Genomic DNA, 21,192 nt, shown 5'->3' on the forward strand with positions numbered 1-21,192 from the left:
ACAGCTTAAGCCGTGAAGTGGTGAAAGCGTGAACTAGTGTCTCAGCATGTATAATAAATAAATGTGGAAATGATGAAATGTGGAAATAAATAAATATAGAAATAAATAAATGTGAAAATAAAGAAATGTAGACATAAAAACATAAATACTGAAATAATTAAAAGTTGAAATAAATAAATGAATAAATGTATAAATAAATAAATGTGTGGAAAAATACAATTATACATAAATATGGAAATAAAAGTATAAATACTCATTTATATGCACTTTTTTACATTTCTTTGTATATTTATTTATGTATTTTTGCTTTTTTACATTTCTTCGTATATTTATTTATTTTTTAATTTAGTCAGCTTTGGCATTCCATACGCGGATAGCTCAAAATGCGTAGAGAACACGCCACCTGACTCGAAAGTGGCGTATATGTTTACGCAAAAGTCATGATGTCATGTTGTCTAGAGAGAACCCAGGTTACATTAGGTAATGATTCTATTTTAAGCATCTGTATATCGACAGTAATATACAGTAGATGGTAATCTACATTATCTTTCTAGGATATGGTGATACAGAAACCGAGATTGACTATCCGTCAACCAGGCTTATGTTCAAGCGTCCACAGAGATTGTCATCTAAAGCAGTGATGCATCTAGCTTCCTCTGTGAACATGTTGGATGAACAAAATGAGGAGAAAAGGGGCTAGAGAATGTCACATCTAAGGTCAAACATCAGCCATTCAGGGTATCAGACCTCAAATCTGCCTTATGGCTCATCTAGAAACTATAGTGACAAAGACTGTGAGGGTGGAGAGCAGCAGTCATGGCCGTCTTCCCACACATTGGTACAGGAACCACAGAATGATGTACAACAGCCTTTGATGAGGAGGCCACACTGATCTGTTAATGCAGCTGGACTGCTATTATCTGTGGATGAGATCACACAACTTTGAAGCAAACTAAAACACTTACACTAGAGAGAAAGGGAAGAATTTACTCCATGTTAAACACAATCATAATATATTCCTATGTGACAATTTACATAAAAGCTTTCTACAACACTAAAGCCATCATAATTGTGAGATAATTGTGAGTTTTAGGTCTTAAAACCAGTGTGCTTCAAGTGTATTTGTTGAGTGCATTGTCATTTTCATTTACAAGTTTTTTTTTTTAATAATTATTTTTTTGTAATTCACTGAATTGAACGTTAGCTTTCAGAACTTAAATATTGCTATTCAATGAGATTTAAGTTAATTACATTATTTAGGCACAGATAAATATAAATATGTGTAATAAAACAATTTATTGATCCATGAAAGTGGAACTTTGTGTATTGTGTTATGCTCAGGTGTGAACACAATTCCTGACATAAAATTATTGTAATAAGTAATTGTAAGACATAAATTCAGATGATAAAAATCAAAACAAAACAGTGATTAAAAAAAAAAAAACATTTCCCACACATGCACTACCATTCTAAAGTTTGGGGATGACACTTTTTTTTTTTTTTTGAGAAAGAAGTCTCATGCTCACAATGGTAGCATTTATTTGATCAAGCATCCAGTAAAAACAGTAATAGTGTGAAATATCAATACAAGATATTTAAAATAACTTTTTTATTTTAATATTGCATTTATGATTTTTTTTTGTAAATATCTTCACTGTCACTTTAGATAAATATAGTGCATCCTTTCTGAAAAATATTATTAAACAACAAACAAAAAACTTTTATTGACGCCAAACTTTTGAACAGTAGTGTGTGTGTGTGTGTGTGTATGTGTGATCTAGTGTTTAGTTTTTTGTATAGTTTTATGGAAAACATTATTGCTAGCCTTTGGAGAACTACAGAAGGAAGTGCATATTCTGAAGTGCACCAATGATAAATAGTGGTTAAACAAGTATGCCACAGTGAGGTAAAACTCTATGGAAGTGAAATAATGGCAAATGTTTTTACAAACAAATTAGCTTGTTGAATTGCACTACTTGCATAAAAAATGCATTAAAAAATGCATTTTCATGAGCTAAAATTCAGCATGGTTGAATATTTAAGCTGTGAATACTTCAATTCAATACATTTAAAACATTTTCATTATTAAAAAATTAAATAATCCATCTTCACCTTTCATTTTTCACTTCCAAAATATTCAAACTGTTTAAAAATACAACCTATTAAAAATTCAACAGGCAATTTTCGGTCCATTTTATTTCGCTTTGCAAATTCACTTCCACAAATTCAGTGGTTCAAATTCAACAATTAATTCAACTTGACATCCAGGAACTGCAGGACAAGCAGTAGATTACCGAGCATAATCACCAACTGCTGTTAGTCAGTCTCACCAGCAGGGGGTGAAAAAGTGTGATGTTGACAAAGACCAGAGCAAGCCATTCATTCAAAAAAAACCTCTTTTACAGCTATTTAAGTGTATTTGTGTATATGTTTTATTGCCATTGAATGTTCGAGTAGGCTATAGGGATTATGCTCAGTAATCTACTGATTTTCCTCAATTTTGTCAAATTTGTCGAATTTGAACCACTGAATTTGTGGAAGCGAATTTGCAAAGCGAAATAAAATGGCCCGAAAAATATTTTTTAAACAGTTTGAATATTTTGGAAGTGAAAAATGAAAGGTGAATATGGATTATTGAATTTCTAATAATGAAAATGTGTTTTAAATAAATTTGAAAAACATTATTCACCGCTTAAATATTCAACCATGCTGAATTTCAGATCATGAAAATACAAGCATGGTTAATGCAAGTTTTCAAGTAGTGCAATTCAACAGGCTAATTTGTTTGTAAAAACATTTGGCATTATTTACTTCCATGAAACTCAATCATGTAGTAAAGTTTATCCCTCCTAAAATGCTAAATTGATTTTTTTTTTTTTGGTAGCATATAAGCCTTACCTTTCATTTGTTTATCTGACTTTTACTGTTAAATTTGGCCAGGGAACACAGATAACGTTTTTTCAATGATGAATGTCCCACTTCTGATGTTTTGAAACAGAATATCATTGGTTCCCCATATAGGTTCACACCAATGCTGTGATCGCTGTCGCTATGGGAATGGGAACACCTTCATTGTGACAAATGTCTGAAGCACGTAACGTGTACCATCACGCCATTATTTGACCATTGTTGTTGGACTGTTTACCAGCAAAATATTCTGTTATAAACATTCATCTTTTTAGACATTGCATCAGACTCTGTCTGCATTTGTACAGGCAGTTGCTCTCTTTCGGCCTTACTGACGGCCGTCTCTCACATTGACGTCCTGACATTCTATGGGTGGGATACAGATCAGAACTCCCACAATGACATTACCTGAGAGGAAAAAAGACAGCTGCCATCACAGTCCTTTTATCTTTCATTCACTTTAAGTGGTTTGCACGTCATTGTTTGGGACTCTTGTCTTTAACCTTTGTCTTACTTTCCCACTTAGGAGTCCTCATGAGTAGCAAGCCCACAGCTAGCAGACCCAGCACAACCCCCAAACTAGGTGGTCCACAGGGGCTGAATTCTTGAGCCAGACCAGACAGCAGTGGTGCGAGGACCCGTCCCACAGCTGTGACTGACTGTCCCGCTCCGATTAAAGTCCCACTAGCTTGGGCTCCCCCATGCTGCAGCTCCAAGTCGGTGATGCAAGTGCGGCCGATAGTGGTAGAGATTGCAAAGAACGTGGAGGTCAGCAGGACCTGCCAGACATTGGGTGCCGTGGCATACAGGAAGATCAACGTGCAGGTGAGCGCTGTAGAGTGCAACAATAAAGCAGACATGTTGTTGTCATAGAGGTTTGTTACGGGTCCCACCAAGCAGCCAGCAAGGGCTCCCAACATACTGCTGTAGCTGATCAAATATCCTGTCATCTTTGGTTTGAGCTGAAAACGCTCCTCCATGGCTAAGGAGAAGTTACTATAGTACAGCATTATAGATACAGCCATTAGAAGCCGCACCAGGAACACGTCCAACAAATCCGAGGACGCCACCATGCAGATCCGCATCCACACTGAGGTTAGCTGTCTCCAGGCAGACTGGAAGATGTCCCGCCAACCCCATCCTCCATTTGCTCGACTATGGACTGCTGGTGCATTAGGATGCCGAATGTAGTTTTTGTCTGAGCAGTTCTGCTGGACTGAGTTCTTTAACCCATCATAGGTTTTGCTGGTTTTGGTTTTACTATTAGCATTTGCATCTATACGGTGGTTTATTGTCTCGCTCCACGGTAACATCCAGACCAAACCTGGGAAGACAATATCTGGATAAGTAAATTGTAGTTGATCTTGCTTTGTAGCAGACATCTGAAGGGATCACTTGTGAAAAAGAAATGTGCTAAATTGTATTCAATTTGTTCAATAGAAATGATTGTTTGATAGAAAGGACAATAAAGTATTTTAGTTGATCATAAATGCTTGTCAGTGCTTTCGGTAGTACACTTAACCATATTTCAAAGAATATACAAAAAAAGCACTCTACAGTTCAGCCAACTGCATTTAATATAAATTCAAAGTTTCAAACTATAACATATTTGAATTTAATTACAATTTACAAGAAATTAAGTTTCAGAAAACATTACTTTCCATTCACATTTATAGGGTTAGTTCAACCAAAACTATTATCCAAGCCATCCTAGGTGTATAAGACTTCTTGTTTCAGCCAAACACAATCAGAGTTGTATTAAAAATGTCCTGGATCTTCCAAACTTTGGAGTGAATGGGAGTGAATAGAAACTGAGATTTTGAGGCCCAAAAAAGTGCATCCATCCATCATAAAAGTAATCCATACAGCTCCAGAGGGCAGGGGGCAGCAACAGTTTATAAAATTATAATTGTGGACATGTTTTTCTTACAAAAACACATCGCTTCTCTTCAGAAGGCCTTTATTAACTCCCTGGAGCCATATGGATCACTTTTATGATGGATGGATGGATGGATGGATGGATTGCTTTTTCGGGCTTCAAAATATCAGTTACTATTCACTCCCATTATAAAGCTTGGAAGAGCCATAATATTTTTTAAAACTCCGATTGTGTTTGGCAGAAAGAAGGTCATCTACTCCTAGGATGGCTTGAGGGTGAGTGAATTGTGGGATTATTTAATTTTTGGTGTTAAAAGTGAAAAAACCTATACCAAAATGTATTTAAAATCCATTAATTTCATACAATGTATACCAAAAATCCATTAAAATATTTACTGACATATCGCTTGAGACTTACTGATATAAATATACTTCTTGTAGTATAATTAGCAATAAGTAAATGTATTTTAAATACATTTGAGTATATTTATTTTCCAACAGGGAACCCTTTTAGTATGATTTTTTTAAAAGTATATTAGTTCCATATTTTTTTAAATTATACTTAAGTGTACTTTTTAATAAGGGAAATTCAAAATTTTGATAGATAAATTCTGTAATCATTTACTCATTCTCATGCCATTCCAAACTCATGTCTTTCTTATTTCAGTGGAACTAAGAATATGACATTTAGCAGAATGCCAATGCTGCTCTTTTCTATGCAATTACTGTACAATTAATAGGGACTTAAGCTTTCAAGCTTCAAAAAGATACATACAAATGGTTTGGACTTCAAACATCAATGATATGGCTTTAAACTTGGTATATAGTTTAAATACTGTACATATGAAGCACCTTTATACAGTAAGTCATTTTGAGTCTCATTTGAATTTTGAAAGCTTCAGCTCGCATTCATTGCAATTAAATGGCATACAGTCTTCAACATTTTTCCTTGTGTGTTCAGAGGATGAAAGTCATGTTGTTTTGAAATGAGGTGATTAAACAATGACACGTGTCCTTGGTTGAACAATCCCTAATGCATTACAAAATAACAGCACTCTCATAAAACATTGGCTTGACAATTCTTGTCTGTACTTTTAAGGAATCATGTAACTACTGTCAGTCTTGCTCACCTGCATTTAGAAAGAAAATAGCTGCACAGACGAATGAGGATAAGTAAAAACCCCCCTCATGTTCAGTGAGATATCCACCCACCACTGGTCCCAGGATGAATCCCACACTTGAGGCTGCATTAAAGTGACCCATCACTAGAGGCCGTTCTTTTTCCGACACAAGATCTGACAGGATCGCTCGGCAGATAGACAGGGAGTGTTTAAAAAGCCCTTTTGACATAAAAGAAAATCACATGTGTGACTTGAAGCAATAATCCACATCCTAATTTTCTACATGAACAAAAGTATTCCATTACTCACCCACTGGTATCCTGGCCAGAACAAAGAGCGCAATACTAGTGGACATACCCAGCAAACCATATCCAAAGGCACTGATGAAAAGGCACGTCAGTAGTGAATAGCGCCTCCCAACCACATCACTCCAACTTCCCTGCCGACGAAACAATATAAGATACAATGAAAGATACCTGTATATAATAAAATAAGTCATTTTCAATAATTAGTCTCCATGCAGACTGTAACACTAATCCTCAAGGATGACCAAGAGAGATGAAGAAGATCAAATTTCTACATGGTTTTATTAAGGGTGTGTTCACACTTGTAGTTCGGATTGCTTGGATTATTTGGTCCAGACCAAAAAACAAATAGAGCTAACCCTCCTTAATCCTAAAAACAGCTAATCTTAGCAAAATAGATCTTTCCCAAACCATGCCCTCCATGTCGAACCTAAAGATTTAAAATGACTGACATGTTGAGTCCCATGGTCAGATTCTTTTAGTAGTTAACAGATCCTAGTGATTTCAGGACAGTAGCATAGCCACAAGGGGTCTGAGGCATCGTAACGATTAGAGGCATCGTTTTTGAATTGCATGACATTTGGAGGTAATAAATCCTTATCTTGAGCAAAATAAGCAAGCTGACATTCAGTACAACCGGTGCCTTTTATTTAGAATACATACAAATGGAATTTACGTCATTTAGTTTTTCAAAAGATTTGAAGTAACGTGTTTGAAGAGTGCGCATGTGCGAACGTGCTCTACTATGTAAGAACGAGCCAAATTTTGAGTCTGGTAATAAAGCAAAATAACTGAGAACAATTAGAAATAGTCCTCAGATGACATGTCTGTAATTTCTATATAACAAATCTAGCGTTAATTGGATCTCAAACAGTTTCATTAAAAGTAGTTATTACTCCACCACGGGCGATACCAAAAACAGTCGTGACTAGCTAGTTGATTTTTCTAACGATGCATCGTACTATGGTAGTGAAATATTGAACTACGCCGTTGTATGGGAAACGCACCCATGAATGACAAAATTTGTTATTAATGGGTGACAATTATGCATTTTAATTTAATTCTAATTAAACATAATTTAATTGGTTGTCGGTCAGGAAAACCCCCAGAAAAGAACATATCCAGTGTATATTTAGCCTATATATGTAATTTTAAGATGGGACTCCCCATTAATTAAACTCTTTAATTAAAATTAAATTTAAAAAAAAAATGTGTGTAAATCATTGCAGAACCTTTCAGTCAGAATCTTAGTTGTTTATTAAAGAATAGCATTTCACCAAAGAAAGCTACAAATTATAGCCTACAGGCAGACGGATCGGACCTCACAAATAAAATGGCTCAGGCTTGCCTGAGGCAAGCACTGCAGGCATCTCCATACCAGCAGTCATTAGACTGAGGTATGACACACACACACACACACACACACATAATACAATAAAAACTTAAATTGGATTTACTATGTTCTCTCTGTTTCTGGTCTAGAGGTGCACAGAGCCTCATAGAGGCTCACTATTCCTGTCTGCTATCTCACATCCAAGAGAAGACAAACATCTCATTCACTTCTTAACTAGCCCTGTGACATTCAGGCTTTAACCACTTTAAATATGTGTGTTTGTCAAAAGTAATATGACTCATTTTACAGTAACACACTCCGGACATGAGTGCAATATGCAGTTAGAGGTGTAATGTTGATTGTAATAAACAATTACTGTGATATGTGCTTATAAACTAATATGGAGACAGATGAACACATGAATTATTTAATTATCATATTACTGTAACAAATGCTGCTTACTAAAAGAAAAAAAAAAACACATACACACACTACTTACCACAACAGTGCTAGAGAAGAGTTGTAATACTCCATATGTAGATCCTGCAACAATGGGAAACAACATGTTTTAAACATCACCAAATAAATTAATCACAAAAAAAAAAAAAAAAAAAAACTGAGTATTTTTAGTTTCACAATCAAGCGGTTGAGGCAACAAGACCTTGTGATTTAATGAAATCAGTGAAAATATCTTTTGAGCTGGTGATTTCCACTGACATTACATGGGCCATATTTAAGCAGCCCTTTTAATCAGAGACGAGGTGCAGGCAATGTACTGAGGCAATGCACTGCTGATTTCAAAGACCTGCTTGTCTTTGCACTTAAAATTACAATCCCCTAGCAATGAAGTCATCTGTTGACTGAAAAAGTAAGAAAAGTAAATTATATCGGCTCTATTGAGAACAGGATGTGCAGAATTAAACAAAATTGAACTTATATATTTACATTTAGAATAATGAACTATAGAACTTGCCAGAAAATGAATCAAATTTACATACACACACGCGGGCGCACAATTTTAAATGCCTTCCATTTTTGGTAGATTTTTATTCAAATCTATGCAAATTAATTTTGTTGTAGCTTTGATAGTTTTAGTACTCAAAATAAAGTAAATGTAAGCCCTTTCTCTTGATCACAGCAGAAAATAAGCTAAACCCTAAACTAATTTTCATACTAGCTAACGATAGGCAACTATTTTCTAAACTAGTTTGTAATAGTGAAATATGCTACTAATACTGAAACTCAGTGCCACCATGGAATTTAAAGTCACCATAATATCAAAATGTAAATATATATATATATATATATATATATATATATTGCAGAATTTATTATAAATGATTTATGCATGCACGTCATTATTATTTTTTAAATTCATGTGCCCTTATAATCTTTAATCGAAATATCTTCCCCTCCCGCTTACAGCAACTTCTCTTCTCTTATGACGTGTTTACTGGTGCGATCAACCCGTCACTCACATGACATCACAGCAATAGCAAACCACAACCACCCAAAGATCCAATCAAGCTTGAAAATAGGTCCTGTCAATTTTTTTTTTGTTTTGCGATAAGCTTTAACAACAACACCAGAGACTTACCTACAATCCCAGCTACTGTAGGACTTGCTCCCAAAGACTTCACATGGTGACTCAGCAAAGGGATAATCATACTGACCCCAAAGAGATCCTGAAAGAACACACACATAGAATGGATTCATATGTCAGCAAAGCAAACACAGCTCAAGAAACAAATTTCTACTATTTAAAGAGATAATTCACCCAAAAATGAAAATTCTGTCATAATTTACTCAACCTCAAGTTGTTCCAATTCTGTATGATTTTCTAATTCTGAACACAAAATAAGATATTTTGAATATGGAAAACCAAGCAGTTTATGGGCCCCATTGACTTTTCATCTGCACATTCACCCCCCAAAAATACCATAGTTTGTTTACCGACATTTTTCAAAATATATATATAAACATTTTTTTTTATTATTTTTTTTTGTTTGTTTTTTTAATGACATAAAATGGAAATTTATGACATTTTAATACTATTTCACATTTCTAAAATTAATTTTACCACCTGGTTTCTCATTGATGACTATAATAAATCTGAATTAAAACTAAATGTTATGATTCAGAGGTGACTTAAAAAAAAGGTAAAAAAAAAAACAAACAAATGATATAATGATAAAATGACCATTCAACGATAAACAAAAGGACTTTTCAAGTTAATTAAAATATCTTCCCTGACATCTGAACGCATACTTAAAAAAAAAAAAAAAAAAAAAAAAAAAAAACTAATAACAGAACTATGCTTTCTGGAAGTAGGCCAAGTTCATCAAAAAAAAAAAATGACTGATTGATTTGAATGAATGAATGAATAATGTGTCATTTGTCTGTACAGTATCTCAATGTCGGTTGGCTTAAATAGTCTGAAAGCAATACTGAAACAAAAGCCTTTCGCGTTGAGCCTGTTTATCTAGATTTGTGAGTGTTCTCTGCAGTCAGGCAAGCCAAGCACTTGATTGAAGTCACACCGTACCTCAATCCGTGTCACGGCACTTTCTATAAAAGTCAAATATCACATCTAAAACTAAATCTTTTAAACAGAGAAACTATGGATGAATTAAAACCAGGAAGAACTCAATGTGTCTGAGAGTGAAATAAGAGGAGAGACAATGTGTTCTTTCTCAGGGGTGTTACCAAAATCCACAGATAGGACAAAAGATTTATACACATGCAAACATAGACGTTACCAAAGCATCTATTTTATGTAAAACCTTGTTTTCAAAAGAGCAAATGTGAAAATATTGTTTTCATACAGACTAAATTATGAATATCTTGCTTTTGTAAAATCAATGAGCCTTTGTAAACAACAGTCTCATATTTCAACAGTTCTAGAAAATTATTCTTATCTAAGTGTTAAAAATAAATCCATGGGAATCTTTGTCATGTCATGAGCTACTGATAATATGTCAGTATGATAATATGAATCAGATGTGTAGAACAGGGGCATGATCAGATCTATGCAAACTTATTGACAGCAACTTAAACATGATGTCATTGCGACCAATGTCATACAGAAGAGCTGACCATCGGCAAATACAAAAGAGGATACTCACCATGAATCCCACCACGTATATACATTGTATGATGCGTTGTGGTCTCCGTCGTTTGTGGGTAATGGCACATTTAGAGTTATTCATTCTCCCGCATTGACAGAACTGCAGTCAATGCGGAAGCGATGGACGGCGTTGCTATGCTGCTCTTTACGAGCCATTACGAGGATCAGACCATCTGTCCCTATAAAAGGGGAGCACGATGTGTAACCAGACTAATATCCTCCTGGAAATCATGAATATTCTGTACTGACTGTGTATATTTCGTGCTTACGAATGGGTGGGTGTTTCACATGGTGAAATGCTGAGTGGTGGTTCAGTTCATGTACACTAGGATCTCTTGTTTATGGTACAGTCCAGTGAGCAAAGGCATCGAGCAGTGACACGCGCTTTATTTGAACTGAAATCAATTATTATGAAATATTTGATGTGCTTCTCATTTTCTTATCTGAAGCGAAGTAAAAATGTTTGCTCTTAAAAAAATCATAGTTTCTAAGCAAGTCAAACAGCAGGTGTGATTTTGGGCGAAAGTGAAGACAGTGAGTATTATCAATGGGTTTGATGATTTGGCTAAAATTATGTTTTATGATGTTAGATGGTTTGATCCACTTTAAAACATTTTATGTGCATAATTAAAGTAGCCTATACAAATTGGAAGGCAAATTATTGCCCAATATCAAAATCGATGTTAAAGTTAAAATCTTATTTAGGTCTACTTTTAGATTATATATTGTTTTCATTTATTTGTTTGTTTGCTTCTTTTCTTTTGCCTTTTCTTTTTTCTCAATTTGTATTATTGAATGGCTTTAACAATTCAAGTAATCTAAATAGGCTTGCCTCCAACAATACAATATTATTTTTATCACTTAATAAATTGCTTAACGAATAATTTGATTGATTTCTCACCTGAGGAAATGTTTAATATTTACATAATCACTACAGCAATATTTTTATTTTTCTAACCATGTCATAGTTTACTATTAGTTTTTATTTTATTATAGTAGGCTAATTAGTGGTGTCAAATCGATTAATTCTGATTTAATAGTATCTAACATAAGAGTTTTTGTTTACATATATATATATATATATATATATATATATATATATATATATATATATATATATATATATATATATATATTATTGGTAACATTGCACTTGCAAACTTTAGTCAACCGAATGTTCAAAAGGGACCATCAAATTAAAGTGTTACCTACACACACAGATATTATGTAAACAAAAACTATGTTGATGTAATTAATCAGGATTAATCGATCTGACGGCACTATTTATAATATTGTATTATTACGAATGTTATGGTTTGGAAAAGATAAATATTCCTGTGATAATGAATCGAGTCGGTACCTCAAGTGAGAAAATAATGATTTTTTTTAAGCAATTTATTAAATCATTAGTTTTACATCATTTATTTTAAATAAAATGGTTAAATCTCTCTCTCTATAATATTGTGCCTGATTATATATTTGAATATTCAAGTCTAATCACAAGTATCATTGGCAATAATTCTTGATTATTAAAAAAAAGTTGGTTCTTATTGTAGCATTATTTATTGCAGCACAGATTGTGTTACTTTATTTTATTTTGTAGGATACAGTATAGTAAACAATACTCTACAGTTATAGTCATTTACTCTGCATGCTTGAGCTCCATCTACTGGCAGTCTTCCTAATCTTTGCCAGGCTGTGCCAACAGCCTGTTGGTTCTCTAGAGTGGGTGCCATGCCTTAGAGAACTCACATTACCTCCTATTTATATTTCTCACATAACCTTAAACTCTCTTGATGTACAAACCTCACAGTATTTTCTTTTTTGTTGTTGAATTTGACGGTGTACTTGATGTCGTTTTTCACATGTTATAGTGTCAGGTTAGCATGACTCAGTCCAAGCTTATGTCATGGTCATTTTAGAGCTAAAGTGCCCTCTGGAATTTTGTTTACAAATCCTTTACGGCATTGGATATGAAATTGGGGAAACCATGACACTCGATCATCCCAATGCAGCTGATACAGTGATGTTCCCAAGACAGTTTACATATATACACTCACATGAACCCACTCAAATAGTCCTCACATTTTGTGCTAAAGGAATGCTTTTGATTCTGTATATCAGAACATATGACAGCTTAAATTACGGCAATGAATCTGATGAATCTGCCCCTGCTCTGCTGTGCTGAAACACCACAGACAGTCATTACACCAGACTGGCAACACTTGCAGTCATCAATGGACATCTGCTGTAATTATTTTTAATTTTAGCTTACATATTTTCTCCTGTATCTCTAATCCCTAAATATCCCTCCACGTACCCAGCTTAAATCAAGGATGGGTTCTCAGGCAAAGCCCTTTTGGACAGCCTTGTGTCCACTTCAGTGGCTCTGCCTTCATTCACAGCTCAGTGATAATTGGTCACGGGTTTATCTGCTCAGTGCAAAATGTCCCACTTGAAATATAATGAGCCTATATTGTATTTTTCCCAGGTATTGGCAGTTTCAATCTATAAATTCAAGTGGAATCTGAAGTCTTATACAATATGGTGGAGTAACGTTTGGGATGTTTGAAAGAAGCCTTGATCAGGTGGCATTTATTTGATCAGAAATACAGTAATATTGTGAACTATAACAATTTAAAGTTCTATTTTAATATATTTTAAAATGTATTTTTTTTCTTGAGATGGCAAAGCTAAATTTTCAGCATCATTACTCCAGTCTTTCTTCAGATAATATTGATTATTATATGATTTGCATTAAGCACTTGTGCTGGGTTGTGCTTTTTCAGGATTCTTTGATGAATAGAAAAAAAAAAAGCTTTTGTAAAATTACAAATGTCTTCACTGTCACTTTTGATCAATTTAATGCATTCTTTATGAATATTAATTTGTTTAAAAAAAGGACCCCAAATGTACGGGATGTACAGGATTTGTTTTAATTTCATAACATCATGTCAGTTGGTGGTGGGATTTGTGGCAGGCATTAGGAAATGCTGGGCTCTAGTGTCTTCATTTTCATTCCTCCCTCAGCTGATTGTCCTGTAGGGGGATATTTTGGTCCACTCGTCTCCCTCCTGGAAAATCCCATTCTTAAACCACTCCTCTGAGAGAGGCAGCAGGCACCTTCACTCAACTGACCAAAATAGCCCAATGGGCAGCTCTACGCTGGTGTGCTGTCATGAAACCCACTCCCCACCCAATGCCAGGTCCTGCTCTGGCTAAGGGAGAGGACACAGACACACACACACACATAGACACTGGAGCAAGGAAGATTTCTAGAACAGCCATTTGTGATAACACACTATAAACCTTGCTGAACTTAACTGGACTATCACACACATTGAGGAGTTACATAATTTCAGCGACTACTTCATGTGGGAAGGAGGAGAGACTAACAAGCTGTAAACGATTGAAAAAATAGTGCTCCAAGATTGTCATCATGAAGTTACATGTTGCACTATTTTTTGCTGGGCTCTTTGGTGCATTGGCAACTCTGTTCATTCTCTTGTCTTTTGGCACGGACTATTGGCTCTTGGCATCAGAGACCTGCAATACACGTTCAAATGGTCCAGTTACTTTGGAGGTGGGTGTTGTTTTAGTCCTGGCATACATTCTAAAACATGCTGGGGTGTTTTAACCTAACTTTGGGTCAAATATGGGTTAAATTAAAAATTTAACCGAACTTTGAGTCAAATATGGACGAACCCAGGTCCCAGCCATTGCGTTAAATTTTTAATTCAACGTTATTTTAACGTTTGGGTTTGTCCATTATTGACCCAAAGTTGGGTTAAAACAACCCAGCATTTTTAGAGTGCAAAGAAAAAGTTAAAAAGTTTGCCATTGAGTATTTTCATATTTTATTGATATGAATATTACTTCTTATCAGAAGACATTTAGGGATGGTCTATTATAAAAAAATGAAATGGCTCTCTTTACAGAACTTGGCCTATCTATGGATGTTTTGGATTTTCGTGTATCTTTTTATTGAAACTAAATTGAACTATATTACTATTTTACTGAAGCAAGATACTGAACTAGTCATTGGCATATTTGTTTTCTAAGCAGTGACAGTCATGTGACATCCTCGTACGTCAGTATTTACAGCCTCCGCCTGAGTAGCTTGAGTGTATACTATCACATGCTGCAGTCTGATACCACACTTAATATTAAATAACCAAACTGGAATCTCAGTGCAGTATCTATTCATAGAAGTCACACAAGAATTAGATTACCTCATTAAGGATTTGGAGGGAACAGTGAGATGCTCCCAACTCAAGCTAATGGAAATTAAAAAGGAACTATTTTACGATGGCGTAGAGAAAAAAAGTGAGAAACACATACAAATGACATTCATACGAATTAACTAGCCTACCAGTTCGCCAATATGTAAAATAGTTACGAATTCCAATGAGAGTGTTTTGGATTGCTTGTGTTTGTGGAGGCTGAAAAATAGATGCAAAGGGAGTTTAAAGGGACACTCCACCCATTTGCATTAAGCTTTCCATTGTTAGAAACCCAGTCATAATGTTGAATGGTCGTGCAACACTCTAATTTTCCCCTGAGACGAGAGAAATCCACTATTTAACCTTTTCAATTCCTCCCACAACACAAAAAAATGTCATTTTACGTCATTGTAGGAGGAAGTGTAAGAGAGGGGAATTTCTGTAAAGACTACAAGTTCTCACCCTTTCAATCCCACCCATAGGGGGTTGGGCCTAATGCGCTAACAGACACAGATCCAGTGCCAGTGCGTTTGATTTCACCGGCAGAAACTTTTTGAAAATAAGGACGAAGGTACTGAATACGCAGATGGATGCATTATGGAGGATTGGATCAGCAAAAGCTGAATCCCGGACATTTTGGGCGATCTCGAAACACATTTTCAGGCAGACTAATCACGGAGACTCACTAGTAGCCTAGAATTGTTGTTAAACTACTGCGCTGTTACCGGTAGGCACGGCTTCCTAGGGCAGCGAAGCAAGTGCATTCTGGGAGTTGTTGTCTTTCATCCACAAAAGCCATAAATACATTTTCTGCTCCATATTAAACTACATTATTCTACATAAATGACCCATTTTAAATACACATTCATCTTTCCAGAGGTGAAGTATCCCTAAGAGGACGTACCTGCTACTTCGTACTGGGCTCTCTGGGTCTAGTGCTCACTTCTCTTGAATAGTCCTGCTTTTAGCTGTGTTTTGGAACTTGATAGCTGTTTTCTAACTATTGATCATTGACTGGTCTACAGTTGAAGTGTTTGTTTGTAATCTGTTTTTAAATATTGTAATTTCACTGGCTGTGCAACAGTTGTCCATTGCTCTCTGACCTCTGCTCTCTGCTCCTTCACAGCGAGGTGATGTCGTGGTCAACCAGGGTCAGCTCCAAGTTAGTGACGGCCAGAACATTACCTTTCATCATGAGGGCTTCTTTTGGCACTGTACCTTTAATGACATCATGAATGATGACAATCTGTGGAAGTTCTGGTTTGGTAAGAGAGACATGACATGTTCTGTGGTTTTCCAAGCACACTAACTTTTACAGTATTTATTTATATAGGTTGATTTTCATTTATACATATTCTAATATATGTTTACCTTAAGCATAATAATGGACAATAAATGCTGTAATAATTGCTGTTTTAATGAATTCAACAAATAAACATGAAACTGCTACCAATACATTATATTAAAAAGTGTAAAGTGACTTGCTTACTGAACAAGGTATTTGGCCCTCTTGTGAAGCTCTGGGTGAGTCTTTGCCACAAATATCAGAGGTTTGACCTGTTGCCCTACAGAAAGGCCACACAAGGTTCAAACAGTGGTAATAGGAATTCAGGTTATTTTAGTCAGCAAACAACTTCCCTTTACAACACTTCTGAGTATTAACTGAAACAATGATTTAAAACTCACACACTAATAAATGGCAATTCTCATTGTTTTTCCATTAGAAAATCAGCCACATGAAAGGGTATGCAAACCTGCATATCTTCTCCCCTTTCCCATCCCTGACGAAAGCTACAACACTACCAGCTACAAGACTGCCACAAGTAAGATTTTATTTTACATTACTTTATTAATATTATTTTATTTTGCTACGTTTTAACCTGGTACTCACCATGAAAACAGTCATGGTAGGTGGCATTTTATTAAATTACAATCAGAAAAACACAAAAATATGTTTTATTTTATTTATAAATAATTAGCTTGCTTCAAATAATTTCATTCATTGTTATCTGGCTGTTGAATTTTTCATTAGCTGTCAATATTAAATCAAAATTAACCATATTTGATAGAATGAATGCATAAAATGCCCCATTCATTCATTCATTCATTCAACCATATTTGCTTGCTTTCCTAATTTTATTTTTGTTGACTTATTGTTATTATTCTAAGTAAAAAAATAATTAATCTGTAAAATGGTTTGCAAGCTGTGTACAGCATTTGGCTTTTTTGTTTTAAAGGCCTACATTAGTGTCTCTGTGTAGTGTATAGTGTAACTCTGTTCACATGAGTAAACTTCAATGCTATTCACCGAACATCATCAATAAATTAACTACTGTGAACCGTTTCGCCTCTGGTTTGTAATTGGGAACATAATTGTTCAGTCTACAGAGGCTTCTGGAGCGTCTCCATGTTGGTGGGTGTGGCCACTGTGGTGGCTGGCGGTTTCATTATCATTTGCGCAGCTCCGTTTGCTAGTCATCGCCTTTATAAAGCAGGGGGTGGACTCTACCTCATTTCTGGTAAGTTTAAGATTTCATGAGGAGGTAAGGTGCATCTCTTCCTCACTTGGATGTGTTCAGTGCTGAAAAATGCATTACAGATTTCACGAACATCTAATTTATCTTTACACTATCTCTCTCTCTTTCATGTTGCTTTTTATTTCTCCAACTCTCAATGCTGTCTCTTTTCTCCAGGTTTCTTCCTTCTCACTGTCACTGTGATGTATGTTATCTGGATAGATGTTTTGGAGGTCATGAGCTCGTATGAGGAATATCAGCGAAATCAGTGCTTAGAGTTTGAGCTCAATGTGACTTATGGGTTATCTTTCATGTTTGCTCCAGTGGGCGTGTTCTTCTGTCTTCTGTCTGGTCTTCTCTTTCTGGTGATTGGGCGTACAGTCCAACATCATTATAACTGAACCTCATGAATAGTATGGAAACAGAACAATGAAATTGTATGTTCCAAGTGCATTAAGTATCTGTCACTGAAGAAAAAATGTTTGGGCTCTAAACTCTTGAGTGTGCGTTAACATTACGATAGGTTGGGGTACAGATATTATAAATCTGCTTTGAATTTGCCTTCGAAATTTGCAAATGTTGCTTCAGTATTTGGTCATCATGTGTGCTGTGAGCAGTACTGTAAACAACGATCATGAATGGTTTGGGAACACTTCATGTATGTGTGAGTGTTTATGCGAGTATAGTGTTGCACAAAACATTAAATTATGTTCAATATGTGTATGTTGCCTGAAAAAATAGCAAAACATTCTGGTATCCTTCTCTCTGCCTGCTTAAACCTTCCTATAGTTTTACCCATTTTCCATTTTCCACTTTGCATTTTGATTATTTACTATAAAGTTGTTGTTTTTTTTGTCCACCCCAAAGGTTTTAACATATATAGACAGATTTGTCTCCTGACCTGAAAGCTTTACACTTTACTTGAACAGCTTGTTGTTCACACACACCATAGAACACATTTGCTTTGTAAATAATATTATGCTATCTCATACAATTGACCTGTAATATTTCAAAAGATTCATTAAACCTTTAATTTAAAAGAAATGTGCGTTTTATATTAAAGTTGCGATAAAATGTAGTAAATTCTTTTCTTCTGTATTATGATGTGCGTAGGAATAACAGATAATTGAAAAAGAAAAATGTAAGGCGCAAATGGTTCTATCAATTGGCTGTTGATTGGATGGAGGCAGTTCTGAATGCAAGCTTCAGTTCGATTGTAAAAAAAGGACGTTTTAGCAGAGTAAACTATTTGAAAAGCCTGGAATTCTTCACAAGAGAGAAGTCTGTAGTGTTTTTTTTGTTTGTTTGTTTGGTTTTTTTGCCAAGATATGCCTTTTTGATGAAAAATTTGAGGTCACAAACAATTAAATGTGTACATGGATAAATTGACAATAAGATCAATGCATTTAGAAAACAGATCAATTTCATTCCGATTTTAAAATCTTGGAATCTTTATCATCAGCTGTCAATAGAGATAATTTACAACTTATTTAGTGCCAGTTATTTTTTGGGAACTGACTTGTAAAAATGTATGACTAAAGCTTGTAAGACTAGTCTTAGCAGTTTATGCAACTGCTATGAGGGCCATATGTCCCCTTCCACCTTGAACGTGTATGTGGCTGCCATAGCGGCACATCAAGATGCAGTGGATGCTAAGTCTTTAGGGAAGCACGACTTGATAATCACCCAAATAACCTGGCTGCCGACTTCCACACTCTCCTCGTTTGACCTCAAGCGAGTGTCTACTGTGGCTATAAAAATCTCTACTTCAGATTTCAGACCATTGTTTTCACTGTTTCCCTAATGGTAAACCCTTGTCTTCCCTAGGCAGAGCTCTGCCGCCAGTCGTTGCATTTGTAGTAGTTCCTCACTTTTCAGGTATGAACTACTGTACCACTGGGACATTTTTCCATAAGCGCTTCCCCAGCAGTAATTCTAGTATGCACAGTTGTGATCTTTTTATTTACAAAAAGAGAGAAAAAAGATCCAGATGAAGCAACCATGGTTAGTACTGTCCTTTCTGTCTCCGCGTTGTACGAAGGACTACACGGCTTATGTGGGCCGTTGGTTAGGTTACGATGTTGTGAGTGATGTGCTTGTTACCCGCCATGTGGGGCTTGCCGATATCTTGATTTTTATAATCAATTCCTAACCTTCCTAGAATATTACAGGGATGTTTTCTTTGTGTCAACTTAAAGAAAACATAAATAGAAAAAAACATACAAAAATTATTAGTATGTATACACACACACACACTGTAAAATACAGATACTGTAAAAAATAATCCTGTAAAAAAAAAAAAAAAGTACACTACTGCAACTGTGGTTGCCAGCAGCATACCGTAATAATACGGCGTGTTACTGTTTTTGTGTTACAGCATATAGGCGTTAAATTAAAGTTTTATGCTGTAGCTGACTATACGGTATTTAGCTGTTAATTTATAAAACGGTAACACACCGTATTTTTATGGTATGATGCTGACAACCACAGCTGCCAGTAGTTTACCATTTTTTTACAGGATTATTTTTTACAGTGCACAGCTGTATATCTACCATATGAGTCATATCTCCCTTCAATTCTGCAGTTATATGGACACACTTGTCAGTGTCTCATCTCCAGTCTGTCTCTGATGGGAAAAGGTAATTTCATCTCATATATTTAGTCTTAATTTTGCATTCACATTTGGCCTAGTGCTCTTTCTTTATGCACTCTCACTATACGACTGTTGAAGCAGCAAACATTAAACTTTAGCATGTATTTCAATTAATATATAGCACTGCCTGCTCCCCCTAATGTATGAGTTTTTCCATATAGTTTGCAGCATTGTTTGTGTATCTATTTCTGCATGGTTGTATATGTTTTACTGCCAGTCTTTAGAATGTCTGTCTGTATTAAGTTTCTCTCTAGCCAGCTGTTGGCCTCCTGCAATGCTGGACAGTGTGTTATTTAAAGGCCTCGGATCATATTGCATATGAGAACCAAACTGAGAGTTCTCATAACCCAGTATGGACACATAGGTCTGAACTGATATCATTTATGAGGATGGAAAGGATTTAGTGCAACTTGGATAAATCAGTCTAACCATTGTTTACTGAAAAATGCTGCAGTTATATAGTGCTAAACAAATTTTCACCAATAAGATTGACCATAACATGGTAAGTCATTTGTAGGAAATCACTTTAAACAAAGTGTTTATTTAGATACATTTGTAGTGTCCATCTACATTTTAGCCACTAGAGGTCACTGTTACATGAGAAATCAAGACTTAGTCACTGGACAATAATGTATAGCATATAGTTATGTAAATTCATTTTATCACAACTTAATGTATGTTTGACACATAATAAATATAAATTAAAATAACACCATGAACTAACTTTTTTGTTGAGAAATTTTAGTTACACTTAAGGTCCTTTTGGTTGACGTTGCTAACTAATAATGAGCAATACATTTGTTGCAGTATTAGTCTCTGTTAATGTTAGTTAATAAAATAAATATTTTTTTATTTAATAATAGTAATAGTATCTCAGGTAATTTAATAATATTAGCAGATTAGATTACAAATTAGATTTGAATAATTTATTAGTAAAGAGATTAATATTAATTACATTCACAGGGCCTATGGCATGCTATTAAAGTTATAGGCCTCACATAGGCTTTCATGGCACAGTGTTTTCATCATTATGTAATGTCAACATGTTTCCGTTTAACTTGTGAAAATTATTTCTGTTAATAATTGTTTGTGTTTCAGTAAATACATTTAAAGTGGTTTCAAAAAGTGG

At 35.1% G+C, this 21,192-nt stretch overlaps 2 protein-coding genes across 2 annotated transcripts; one reads left to right on the plus strand and one right to left on the minus strand.

Moving 5' to 3' along the window:
- Positions 1 to 967: 967 nt before the first annotated feature.
- Positions 968 to 10,827, minus strand: slc67a2 (solute carrier family 67 member 2). Its single transcript, XM_039683128.2, has 6 exons — positions 10,670 to 10,827; positions 9,142 to 9,229; positions 8,044 to 8,087; positions 6,216 to 6,345; positions 5,916 to 6,125; positions 968 to 4,231 (listed from the first exon to the last, which is right to left on the minus strand). The coding sequence occupies exons 1-6, from the start codon at positions 10,751 to 10,753 to the stop codon at positions 3,384 to 3,386; spliced, it is 1,404 nt and encodes a 467-aa protein (XP_039539062.2). The 5' UTR covers positions 10,754 to 10,827; the 3' UTR covers positions 968 to 3,383.
- Positions 10,828 to 13,920: 3,093 nt separating this feature from the next.
- On the plus strand, positions 13,921 to 18,467 carry tmem182a (transmembrane protein 182a). The gene is made up of 5 exons (XM_039683162.2): positions 13,921 to 14,254; positions 16,021 to 16,159; positions 16,619 to 16,717; positions 17,276 to 17,413; positions 17,588 to 18,467. The coding sequence occupies exons 1-5, from the start codon at positions 14,111 to 14,113 to the stop codon at positions 17,809 to 17,811; spliced, it is 744 nt and encodes a 247-aa protein (XP_039539096.2). The 5' UTR covers positions 13,921 to 14,110; the 3' UTR covers positions 17,812 to 18,467.
- The last annotated feature ends 2,725 nt before the right edge of the window (positions 18,468 to 21,192 follow it).

The sequence above is a fragment of the Pimephales promelas genome, chromosome 7, assembly GCF_988280905.1.
Source record: "Pimephales promelas chromosome 7, fPimPro1.hap1.1, whole genome shotgun sequence".
NCBI classification, from domain to species: Eukaryota; Metazoa; Chordata; class Actinopteri; order Cypriniformes; family Leuciscidae; genus Pimephales; species Pimephales promelas.